The sequence below is a fragment of the Falco rusticolus genome, chromosome 11 (assembly GCF_015220075.1).
Source record: "Falco rusticolus isolate bFalRus1 chromosome 11, bFalRus1.pri, whole genome shotgun sequence".
Classification (NCBI taxonomy): Eukaryota; Metazoa; Chordata; class Aves; order Falconiformes; family Falconidae; genus Falco; species Falco rusticolus.
In genome coordinates, this window is record NC_051197.1 from 34,742,691 (window position 1) to 34,755,757 (window position 13,067).

General features: G+C 41.0%; 1 protein-coding gene across 10 annotated transcripts in view; it reads left to right on the forward strand.

Annotated features, from left to right (window-relative positions):
* PTPRC (protein tyrosine phosphatase receptor type C) overlaps window positions 1–13,067 on the forward strand; it is a 70,654-nt gene that overhangs the window by 27,884 nt on the left and 29,703 nt on the right. For 2 of the 10 annotated variants that reach the window (XM_037404314.1, XM_037404317.1), the window contains exons 3-5: window positions 10,194–10,289; window positions 11,400–11,495; window positions 11,858–11,884. In XM_037404314.1, the coding sequence (XP_037260211.1) occupies window positions 10,194–10,289; window positions 11,400–11,495; window positions 11,858–11,884 (219 nt within the window). Of the gene's footprint in view, window positions 1–10,193; window positions 10,290–11,399; window positions 11,496–11,857; window positions 11,885–12,329; window positions 12,465–13,067 lie in introns of all 10 variants that reach the window. The other 8 variants (XM_037404318.1, XM_037404319.1, XM_037404320.1 and 5 more) reach the window with 6 other exon arrangements.

Here is a 13,067-nt window from a genome sequence, read left to right on the forward strand (position 1 = left end):
TTAAGCTCAGAGCAAGAAGTTGTAGAAATACTAATGACAGATTGCTGGAAAACGAAATTTTCTATCTTTATTCTGATTTGTGCCTTTCTGCTGGAGTTAAGGATTTTGCAGAGGCTGGGACCATGCAGGCAGAGTAACTGAGCACAGTAAAACCCAGTGCTGCACACTGGAGGTACAGAGCGCTGCTATGTGCCTTACTCTGCTGGAGTAAAGCAGCTAGTTTTTTTCAGGCCTGAACAGCACACTCATCAGAGAATTCAATTAAACAACTGCGTTGTTCTTGTGAGCAGATAAAGTCAGATCCTCACTGACTCCACTGTGCTCGTCTGAACCGTGGGATGTGTTCTCACCAAAGACAGAAGGTGACGCCTCCCCACCTCCAGCCTTGGGCTCTGTAACAGGGATGCTTTAGTAGCAGCAAACACCACTGCAGTCCTCAAAGCACCATTCCTGTGAGCCACTTGGCATCTCCTGCATGTGTGAGAAATTTTGTATTCAGGGCGCTACCTGAAATGTGTGATTTTTGCAGCAATACTGAATTAATGGGAGCTTTACCTTGGTGACGGGAAGAACTATCCTGTGGGAACAGTGCAGCTACCACCTGTGCATTTACCTGTGTCACTGAACCAGAGGTATTCTCTGACTGCAACCTTGGAAAGACGTGTGGGGCTGTGGGCTGTCCCCAGCTCCTACTGCCGAGGGTCTCGATAGCTAGGTGCTGTCAGACTGTCGGAGCAGCCCCCAGGAACACGCCCTTGCAGCACTGTTGGGTGCTGCTCTGGTGGACTGGTGCTCTGTGGTTCATCACACTCTGGTCTTGCTGGCATGGAGCTGTGTGCCACCACTGAGCCCTGCTTGCCCTGCTCTCAGCCCTTGGCCAAGGTGAAGCCATGGCACTCCTGTGGTACCTTTATATGTACTTCTCATTAAAAAAAACCTGCAATGCATAAAAAAATCAAAGAATTGGTTTGTTAGGGACTAACCGTTTGTGATGACAAGTGGATCTGTGAATTTACATGGTACTAGATTGCTTATTTGTAGCATAGACATTTTCTAGGAATTTGTGAATGCCTGTCTCAAGTTTTGTGGGTGGTTTGTTTTTTTGTTTGTTTAATCTTAATATTCCTTTTGGAACACTGGAAATGTTCCTTTCCTTTTCTCCATATTGTCTGACTGAAACCTTTCCAGGCATAAGTTGTCTTCTACAGCCTGCATAGAACATCACACCAAGCAGTTATGGTTGGGATTGAGGAATACTGATTTTTTTTCTGCATTATAAATATAATTAAATTAAGAGGAAGCAGCTTCATTTTGAAAATCAGGCTTCCATCTCAAACTCTTTACTGGCTTAGAATACAACATGCATCTAAAGTTAAAAAAATGAAAAAAATGAAAGAAAATGTTATGGTCTCTTTTCAGAGCCTATGCATTTTCTTTCCACTTTTGACTGTGCTTTGATTCCTATTTTTTTAGGAAAGCAAAGTATGTGCAAATCCAGGTCATGTCAGTTGGAGACGCAGAAGTTCAGAGCACCTGAATATCAACTATTTACCTCTGTCATCTGCACTCCTCCCTCAGCTCCCCCACACCAGTTAGCTGGTTTTGGTTGGGTCTTTAACATAGCAATGGATCAGAGAAAAATATTACTACAAAAAGGAAAAGCTCATAGACAGATGTAATTTCTTGAAAGAAATGTTTGTTTCTTTTTAAAAAATCACTGGGTGCATATTTTTGAAAATCACTGATTAGAGTCCCCACTGACATAATGCTCTCAGTAGGTACAGAGCTGTTGATCTAAGGACTTCATGCTAATAGATCTCTACCAAACAGAAGATATTTCAGATTTCAGCAGGCTTTATATTATCAGTGGCTATAATGCTGCTATTCATACAGTACTAGAATTTTTATGGTTTGATATTTTAGCTGATTAAAGATAGTTTAGAGAAGTATTTCCAAGCTGGTTTTGTTTGCAGAGCACAGGACCCATTTTCTATTGCTGACAAAATTCTGTAAAAAATAGTGTGCCATCAAGAGGAGATCTGCAAAACCAGGTAATACTTTTATCTTGAAGGAACTCAGACGTAGATAGAGAAGCAAGTCAGATATTTAAGTAACGCATGGTCCAATGGTTGCCCCTACCCCACACCAATAGTCAGTCAGTTCTCAGCCCCAGCCTCCTTTTCTGGTCAAAACTCTTGAGAACTGAACTGCCTTCAGCTGTGCTCCATAGCTCCCCAGGAGTGACAGAGTGGGCAACTGCAAAAACATGAGGAATTGAGAGGACAATGTAATAGTTGTGTCTGCTTTCCTCCTTTTGCTTGCTGTAAACAGTATGGATTCAACAAATCCAGAACCAACCTGTCGGTATCATTAAGCAGAGAAGTATGGTGTTAAGTGTTTCTGCTCATGGTAGATGTGGGAAAGGAAGATCAAGGAAGGTACAGCACGGCTAGAAAAGTCATAACTAAATTTAGGGACTGGCCCTTGATAACAGACAAGTTTAGCATGGTGTCAACGTGAGTCTGGCTCTTGACTTTAGACATGCACGAATGCTGAAAATATACAGAAAACAAAGCAAACAGGAGTTTTTCTTTTGCACATAGCACAAAATTGCCAAGCAAATACTGGCAGATCTTCCATTCCTCGTGTATAGGTATTTATCAAGGACTGTGGATAGTAGCCAGCATTTCACAGTTGAAGTCATTGTTACATCGGGGTTTGATACTCTCCCCTCTTGCAGACAATTCAAATGGTAACAAGTACTCCCTGCAAAGCAGCCTGGACACTATCCCAAAGATTGCCACCCCCCACTCTCACATTAATGAACCTGTACAACTAAAAATAATTACAAATGCAAATTTGGTGAAGAGGAATTTAATAGGGAAATTTCATGACTGCACTAGAGAAGTTGTGGTTTAGCACTGAGATAGGTCTGATTGCTTGAGCATGTGGGTGCTATGGTAACTCAGTTTCACCATTTGGAAGCACTTAAGCTCTAAACCACAGTATGCTGCACCCTCTTCCTTTTGAGTAGGGTTCTGTAGAAGAAAAACAGAAGTAAACAGCATGAGAGAAACCACAGAGCAGCAAAGGTGTCGTTAGCTGCAGTTGTACAAGTGGGTTACTGCAGTTAAAGTCCTATGAAGACTGAGGATGTCATTTCAAGTGCAGTGCAATTGGTTGAAATGCCTTCCTTCTGCCTGCTACATACACTGTAGTCCTGGATATTTATTTTAAGTTTGCTAGAACCGTCTATGTGGCAAAAAGTATTTGAATTGCTGCTTTCAGTTTTTGTTCTACTTTGGGTTTATGGTTGTAAGAAATTCCAGATATCATTGGTAACAAATGTTGTTTCTATTACATTAATATTTCTTGAGGGAAATTTCTGTTTCTCTCTGTGGTTCTTTTTTTTCTGGAAAAATTAAACTCAAATTTATTTTGTGTAATCAGAAAATTCTTTTTTTTTTTAAATGGTCAGAAATATTTGATTTCATTTTAGATCAGTTGAGGAAAAAGTATTATTTCAGTATTTTTATTGTGCTTTTCTTCTTGTCCTTTCCTTAGAATAGGCTCTGTATGTTAGCAGAAGCTATCTTGGTATTAATTTTGTTTTAAATAATGACTGTTGACAAACTTTGATGTTTGTGCTTCCTTCTGTTTCCTGAGCCTGCAACATTGTATTCCTCCTTGTATCTGCCAGCTATAAGTTCTTCTTAATTCCATCTCTTTCTTCTAACTGCTGCCCTTGTACTTGATTGCTGGTTAATTTGAATTTTTCACCTTCTCCAATACTGTCAATGCAGCTTAATGCTTATACTTGACTCTGAAATTAAGAAGGAGAGAGACAACTCACATCCTGGAAGCTGGACAGCAAGGAGAGGGTCATAGATGTTAGGAACCATGAGCAAGCATTAATTTCAAAGGTTAATTTTCATTAAAAGAATAATAGCACCTCCTATTATATTTAGCTGCAGTGCAGGCCTGCACTTATTCCTGGGGTGCAGTTTGCTGGAAGCCTGCGCCTTCCACAGCGGAGTGCAGGTCTGAGCACTGGAGATGTCTCAGGAATAAAAAAGCCTTTGGCTCCCCAGGTGTATACTTTAACTAAAGATTAAAGGTGGTGGGACAGAGTGACAGGCTCAGGCTCTTACACAACGATCGCAGTGTGTTAAGGAGCCACTATGGGAGCCAATCATTAATTAACTTGTGTAAAAAGAAATCTTTTGAGAAATTCAAGTGGAAACTGTTCTAATTATCACTTTGGAGAGTCAGAATGGATGTTACATCCTGATTCAAAAGGAAACAATGGGCATTTCTCAATCAAAAAGTTTTAGGATTTCTGTTACATTAAAATTTACAGTTTCAACTTGTAATCCCTAATTTCCAGTGAAAATAAATATTCTAAATATTGCCTGTGGGAATAGATATTTTAATATTTACTTACCTTTGATTGTCAGCTACAGTAAATGTATAGCATGCCTATGATTACTGTAAGGCTGTGAAGATTTTGCCAATTAGGTTATGAATTACTTTGAAGCGATTTTGTAGCTGCATCTTCAATGACCATAAGCGTAGGGTTTTTTTTTTAGGACCCTCTGAAATGTCCCAGCTACCAGAGAAGTTTCTACATGTTAAACTCAAAGAGTTGACTCAAAACATGCAAAATTTCATATATTTTTAATGTGAATTTATATGGCATTATTTTAATCAATTAAAGAAACCCAACCGTTTGTACAGAAACTGGGAACAGTTTTTTGTTGTTTTTTTTTTTTTTCTTCCCCAGAGCTAGTGATAAAGAATAAAGTGTAATTCTGCAGTCTGTGGTTATGAAAGCACTTCAGCACACATGATCCTACCTATAAAATTTGAGGGGTCCTCTGTGGTATAGAATTACCGAGATGTTTAAGTGTTTGCTAGCCTATTCATAGATCTGCCCAGAATTATTTATAAAGTAGCAATGGATGCCTTTATTTCGTGTTTGCAGCAAAAAGAAGCAGTAACATCTCTGGCCCTGATGCTCATTTACTTTAAGGTCCCTTTAGCTGGTTCTGGCAGCACAAGAGAGCCTTAAAGTAGGTGTGAATTACATCCTATCCCACTTGAAGTTTAAAAATAAATCAAAGAAGGGCGGCTGGCAGCGTTTTGTAAGGCTCCTTGCCTTACTCACCCTTCACCTCCCACCAGGAACTGTTCTTTTTTTTTGCAATTTAGTATTGGCTTGCGGTGGAGCTGACTAATGTCTGTGCTGTTTGCTTGAAGACCCCCTCAAAGAGTTTTACTCCATCTGAGCAAGCAGACCACATCCTGTTGCTTTTGGTGCAGAGGTGAAGAGCCCTTACCTCGCTGAAGCAGTGCTGTTCAGCTGTAAAAAGAGGGAAGACAGAATCTGGACCTACACTAGCTGCTTTGTGTAATGTGGGGGTTGCTGGGGTCTGTCCAATATGCTGAAGGATGGAGAGATCCTGGGAAAAGAGCAGCAGCTCTGGAGAATCACTAAGCATTTTTCCTGGCAGAAACCCCTGTCTGCCAATGGTTTTGCAGACACGAGGCTGAGAGGAAGGATCGCTTCCTCTGCTCCCTCCCCAGGCCTGGCAAAGACACACAGAGTGCAGCTGGATGTTCAGAGCCAGCTGGTATGGCATCACCCTAGATAAAACACCAAATGCACTATTAGCAGAAAGACATCCTCCTTTCCAGGCTTCTCTATGCTGCGTGCATCAAGGAATGCAACACTGCAGCGCTCCTGTGCTCAGCGGGGACAGCCTGAGCTGCTGGCGTGCAAATGCCAGCCCTGGCCCAGCTCCGCAGGAAATACAAAACTGGGTCTATTTTACCCACTGTGCAACTTCAACAGCACAACTGAGCTAAAAGGCACATTTCTTGTCATCAGCTAATGTATTTTTTCCTGTATAAACATGATAGTGCTTTTAGGCTCTTAAGGCAGATTCAACAGTATGGATAAGCTGGAGCTCCCTTTAGTAACACGTGCACAGGAACCGTGTGCTGGTACCTCCTTCTGCTCAAGAAGATCAGGCTCTGGACTTCTTTGAGACACAGTATTCTAGTTCTGAGCTGCCTTCTGTTGAGTCATTTGGTCCTGCCAAGAGGAAAACTTTTCCACTTTATTCTGTCTTTCCCGAAGGACAGCAGTGAGCTGTAACTTCTTACACAGGTGCAAGCACAGCTCACTGCAGTGAGCGCCATCACTACTGCATCGGCGACAGAGCAGCTCCCGTACCTCCAATGTGACCCATACAGCCTGCTGCTCTCAGGCTTTGAAGCGTTTGGCTCTTCTGTGACCTGGTTTCTTTCACAGTTTTTGTGTTTGCTGTTCTTGATGAACATTGAAAGGGTTCTTCAAAATACGGTAGTCCTATGTTTCACTCCCAGGGCCTGAGTGTCTTTGAGCTTTCAGGAGCTCACCCATTTCAAGTGTATTACGTCGACAGCCTGTCATTCCCTCTCAAACCTTTTTTCCAGGCAGCAGCTGCACTGTCTGCCAGCTGGTAGCCAGAGAGCAAAGGGAACAGCAGTGATTAGCCGGGCTCCTGCCTGCCCGTGGGGTGTGCTGGCTGGACCTTTTTGTAGGGCACCCGACTAAGGCCGGATCTGCTCAAACGTTACTGATGGGTTGCAAATCTTTTGGGTAAGTCAGCAGGAACCAACTGGTGGCAAAATCAAGAGAAGGGAAAGGGAAGCTTAGAAAAGTTCCTTCAGTAGTAGAAACTTTTTGTATACTTCAATCCTTCTGCTTGGGCTATCTGAGCCTATCATACCCATACTATCTTAAAAATGTCTTATCACTGGATGTAATTTAAGATTTGAGAAAAGGTTTGGGATAGTTCCTGTTTAAACCCAGAGCAACTTGCTTAGTTTTGTAATCATCAGGCTTTCATACTGCATGGCATGTTTTCTGGGGGCTGGACATCCCTATTAAATGTTAATGATACTAGATTTCAGCTCTCAAAATTCCAGAGTTATCTTTTAGAGTATAAACATGAGCAGTGAGCAGACAGTTTTGACTTTGAGGTTAACTTTGGTAACCCAAGATTAGCCGAGACATAATTGTTACCTGTGGGATGTATTGGGAAAAGTAAATTAAGTGCACCAATATGCCTATTAATATTGGAGTAACACAGTCGGGTGTGTTGGGATCCTCTGTTCCCCTTCCATTTATATGGGGCAATGTATCTGCTTTGCTGTTTGGGAGGGGTTTGTAGTGTTCTAGTGCCACCTATTGAATTCTTCTCAACTGCATCCTATTCCATTGCTGTAATAAATCATAAAATAAAATAGAATCATAGAAGAGCAGGAGACCTCTAAAATGCTTAGAAGGACATAAAACTGCCATGAAATTCTGTAAAAACTCCAGTACTTATTTGGAGGGAAAAAAGGGCAAGCCTGGGAAAAAACCTCCTGTTTTAAGAAGTGATCTACTCTTGACGCTGGTCTGAGTAGGGCAGTTGGACTAGACGATCTCTTGAGGTCACTTCCAACCTCGAGTTCTATGATTGTGTGTAACATTTAGCATCTGTCACCGTGAGTGAGCTAATAAACTTCATGCTGTATTTAAGCTAGTAGCATTATTCCTAACTTTGCAAGAAAGAAGATGGGGAAAAGGACTTTCACAGGAATCTTAAGGGAGTGAGTGAGGCAACGAGAAATTCAACACTGTGACAGTCTTATGAACCCTCTTTTGCTTGTATCTTCCTTCATTTGGAAGAGGGAATCTTGAAGTATATATTTTTGTCTTCATCATGTTTGAATTAGAGATCAGTAAATAGCTTGAAAAGTATTTCTAAATGTTTCATTAATCTCTGATCAGAGTTTCATTTAGGACTTTCTCTGCAATTCCTTTTATTCTTCTCTTGGAAACAGTTGTTTAAGTGAAGGATGATCTGTATAGATGCTCACAGAAAGTTAATTTTTGACTTAAGGTATGTTTAATGAGCTGAACCAAAGTAAGATTTGGGAAGGAGGGGGAATAATTGATTCTTCAGTTCATAAGCCAGTTGAAGAAAGAAAAATCATGTCATGGAACTTAGAGTGACCAGCTTTCAAACACTGAGTTTAAAAAAACATGAAGATGCATGTAAAGTTGATTGCTCGTGGCAAATATGAATGAATATACATGTTAGATTTTACAAGGTTCCTTGGCAGTCTAATGTATACAGTTAGATTAGACAATTGCTGTCAATAAATGTTCCAGTCCTTACTGTTAATTGCAGATGCTGGAGATACATCAATAATTCAAAAAATTGTCTGCATTTTTCTTCTTGTCTGTAACATCTCTCAGGTTGGGAAGCTTCATCTGCCAATTCTGTAGCTCTAGAAAAGTAAATGTGGTTCTGTGTTTCAGGATATATAGACTAGAGCTGTTAACATTGTGGCTTCTAAGCCATTTATTCAGTTATTAAGTTATTCAGACTGTTGTCAGTCTACTACATTTTTTACAGATTATATTTTTACAATTAAGAACAGTTTTATTTTGACAGTTTCATATGATTTCAGAAAAACTATAGGCAGGCCCTTATCCTCACCTCATGGACCAGATTTTAGGCAACATCTCTCCCTACTTCTATAATGAATGAAGTAGGTAGCTCTGCATTACTAATTTTAGCTGAACTTCATTTTAGTTTCATTGATACTTTTTCTTTAAAATACCAGACTATTGGCTTTTTCCAAATTTTAATTTGTAGAAAGAGATCTTGAATAATGTACAGTCCACAACAAATTCAACTGTTCACTATAAAAGTATTTACAAGATTTTAGTTTTTGTTTACATTCATTTTTATATTATGGCTTATACACATTTCATGACACTTCTGAGCATAAAGAAATTGCTCACTCTCCACAGGTGACTGTCATCACTGGTTGTGTTTTATTAATGGTTATTGTTGGTCGTCTGAACTGTCTGTACGGGGTGCAGAATCCATGGTGGCTATTGAGCAGCCAACATGTGCTGCTGCTTGTTGGGTCGATAAGGAGAAAATCCTGGAGTCCCAGGAGATCTGCCCGTGTTGAGCTTCTGTGTCAGAGGTGAGATATGTGGGTTTGATGCTGGTACATGAACAGGGCAATAGAACACGTATCCTTCATAAGTATTGCAGTTTTTCACATAAACCTGGATTTTTGCTTTAAAGTTTGAAGGAGTTTATTTTCAAAAGTGTAGAGCTACAACAGTTGTGAAGTACCACATAGGGAAGATGAAATAACAGAGAAATTATAAACAGTAAAGCAGTATCTGAAAAACACAAATGGCAAAAAAAACCCAACAAAACAAAACAACCCCAAAATTCAGGAAAGTAGTAGAAAAAGGGAGAGAAAGGAAGACCCAGATGGGCAGATGACAGTTTGTGGACAGTCACAGCAAGGAATTCCTGACCAAGTGGGTTTGTTCCTTGCTGAAAGCATATCGGCCTGTTAGAGAGAGATGTCTTGAGGGAATACGCATACTTTCGGGATGATTTCAGGATTCTCATGTCAGAATGGAAGCTTCTAATCCTCAAAATGAGTAAAGAATATAGCGATGAGGACAAACTTATGGTTCCAGCCATTGCCATCTATTTTTTGTCTCTAGCAACAGAAATTTTACATTACATAAACACAAAATGTTTTGGGTCAGGATTTCAAAGCAGAGTGTAAAAGTGAGGCTTGTTTTATAGTTGTGAAAAGTTCCTGGCTCCCAGCTCAAGTCAAGAGTTATTTTATAACCTGAAGATAAGAGTTATTTGGAGAGATTCTTAAACATCAGCAGGATGGTCCAGGAAGGGTGCTGCCATTTATAAATTAATATTAGAGAAAGTAAACGACTTTCAGGAACGCTGAGGCTTGGCTTTGCAGCCCTTGTGTGGCGAGAATTATAGACAGGATTTTTCGTGACAACAGAATTAGTGGTGATGTCTCTTCTTAGCAATAAAATTGGTCTTCGTTCAGGAAAACGTCACCTTCTATTTGTTGATACTACTTCTATACACTGCTCTGTGATGATGCAAAATAATTTGAGGGTTTTAGCTTTTGGTATTGCAAAATATATTGATAAACATGAAAAATTTTAAGTATCCCCCAGTCAAATATGTTCTGAAAAGCATGGCTCGCAGAAAGCCATACAAACCATTTCCCTTTGTCTACTCTAGATGAACTTCTCACCTTCATGCATTGCTCACTGATGATATCTTTTCCCTACTGTGCAGGAGGAGATGAAAATCTGGCAACTGCCAGCTCTCCCTCCCCTGTGTCACTTTCACCTGCACGCTCCACATCACTCTCACCTCCAGGCACTGCTGAAGGTAATGGTGAATTCAGGACCACCATATTGCTTCTTTTCTGTTTTAGCTGAACTGGCATCTACTTCTATCATACATTGGTTAACCACATCACTCTTAAAGCCATCTGGTGATGTGTGTTGACTGAGGTTAATTATATTCTAACAACATTTGTTAATGGGATGAGGACATATTTAGGTTTTTATTTTAATTAAATCAAAGGTGTGGATTTAAAACGTGTTTTTCGAAGAAAGCAATCAGAATTCAAGCTATAACAGGCTGCTGTTTTGAGTTCATGTTTTCCTTATGGACACCCCTTCCTCCTGAGCTCTTAGATGAGAGTTTGATGCTGAGCTGTCACAGTGGCACTTTCCTGCAATTCATGCAGAGCTCCTCAGGCACCATAGCAGGATCTGATGACTGTGGGAAGAGGGATGTTCCTGGGTCAACAACATGAAACAAAATCACCTCAATCCGTCTGGGCTTTTTGCAAGTTGCACACCAATTCGCCTCTTTCAGCTGTGTTTTCAAATACCTGAAGTCAGTGCATCTCTGACACCTTGCTAAAGGATGATCAAATCTCTTTGCCACAAAGGCATCCCAATCAAATCAGTGGGAATTTGGAATTAGTGGTCTTGCAGACCTAACTGCAAGCCAGGCTCTTGCAATAAAGCCAAGTGTATGTGTTGCACAGCCTGGGTAGGAATCGGAGAGCAACGTGAATTTGTTCTTTTTTGCCAGAGGCAGAAACAATTCAACATTATCAAAGAATCATCATAGAATGGTTTGTGGGTTGGAAGGGACCTTAAAGATCATCTAGTTCCAACTCCCCTGCCATGAGCAGGGACACCTTCCACTAGACCAGGTTGCTCAAAGCCCCATCCAGCCTGGCCCTGAACACTTGCGGGGATGGGGCATCTACAGCTTCTCTGGGCAACTTGTTCCAGTGTCTCACCACCCTCACAGTAAAGAATTTCTTCCTAATATTTTATATAAATCTACCCTCTTTTAGTTGAAAACCATTACCGCTTGTTCTATTGCTAAAAAATTCAGAGCAGCTGTTAGCCTTTCTGTTTGCAACGAGTTTCTCACTTTCATGCATTGCTCACCTGGTATTTTTTCCTCACTGTGCAGCAGGAGATGAAAATCTGGCAAACACCAGCTCTCCCTCCCTTATGTCACCTCCACCTGCACACTCCACATCACTCTCACCTGCAGGCACCGCTGAAGGTAACAGTGAATTCAGGACCACAGCGTTGCTGCTCATCTGTTTCAGTGAACTGGCAGCACCACAGCCCTCCTGCTGCTGTCTCCACCCCTCAGGCTGCACAGCATAGACTCCTGGCTCAAGGAAAAATTATTTTTAATGTGGACACTATCAGTCCACGTATCATGTATGGCTTTATATTTTGGGGGTCTGGTTGTTGCTACATGCCACTAAATATGACTTCAGAATGTATAATTCCCCGGGGAAAGCTCCACGGATGGTTAAGGGGAAGGAATGTTTCTGTCTATATTTTTGGCATATATGCTTGTGTTTAATTCCTTGAAGTTTAACTTACACTTTCTCTCTCTCTCTCTCTCTTTCTAAGGAGTTGAGTCAGCAACGACTACACCTGGTAAGCAACTTTTAATTTACATTACAGACCTGCACTGATTTTTTTTCTGATCATTTCTTCTCTCCTTTTCCTGTGTGCCATTATCTCACAGAGTGTGTATTGCCTTTTCATTTAGCCCAACGAAATGAAATACACTGTCTTAAGAGGCAGGAATATTGGACAAATCTGGTTTTGAGTCATGAATTTGAGTATATTTTAAACCACAACATTTAAAAAAGAGGTACAGTCAGTGCCAAAAAAGATTATACTTACTGGATGTTCAGCTGACCCCTGTTGGACCCCCCCGGCACCTGGAGTGTTTGGTGTGCCTTTGCTGACTAAGGAGCTCACAGTGCCCCAGTACGAGAGCACCCCAGCCCAGTCCTGTGGTGTGTGCAGCTTTGTGTCCTTCCTTGACCAGGTAGCCTCCGAAGCGTTAACGAAACTGCTGTACCTCTCGCTACAGGTGCCTTTCCTGCAGACAGCACATACTTCTCCACGCATGCAGGCTCTGTCCCTGCCACGGGACTCAGCAACCCAGCACGCACCACTGCTGCCCTCACCACACGCGCTTCCATTGCCTTCGAGAATGCTTCATCAGGTTTGCCATCTTCCTTTAGACACCACTTGCTGCTCTCTGAACTGTAGGGGAAAGCTCAGCAGTTCAGCCTCAGGGTAGCCTTTTCCAGCTTATGGTTCATCAAATAGAAAAGGTATCTGCAATTTGGTGTAGTGACAATACCAGAATTATTTCCAGAATCTGGTATCTGATGGCTAAGTCTTGTAGACATCACAATAGTATCAAAATTCCAGCTGCTGTCAACAATGCTGTTGCCAAAGCAAGAGCACTAGGAATGGATCTAAAAGAGAATACAGAAACCTGTCAGTGGTTTATAAGCAGGGAGAGAAATACTAAGATATAGTAAGTAATACAGTAAGCAAGGTATGCGATCTGGCCAGCGCACACTACTGGATGTTTTCTTCTGAAAAAGCGCAAGCACTGTTCATTACTGCATTTTACTATAAGACTGTAGAAAAATGTTTAAGTTTTTCCCAGTTGACAATTATTAATGCCATTTTTATGTTGACTTCATCCTGGATTATGCCTAAATAATGACCAAAACTTTGTCCTCGTACATTGCAAAATTCCTTACTACGTGGTTTACGCCCCCAAAATTTGTTTTCTAGCCAAATACTCATTTTC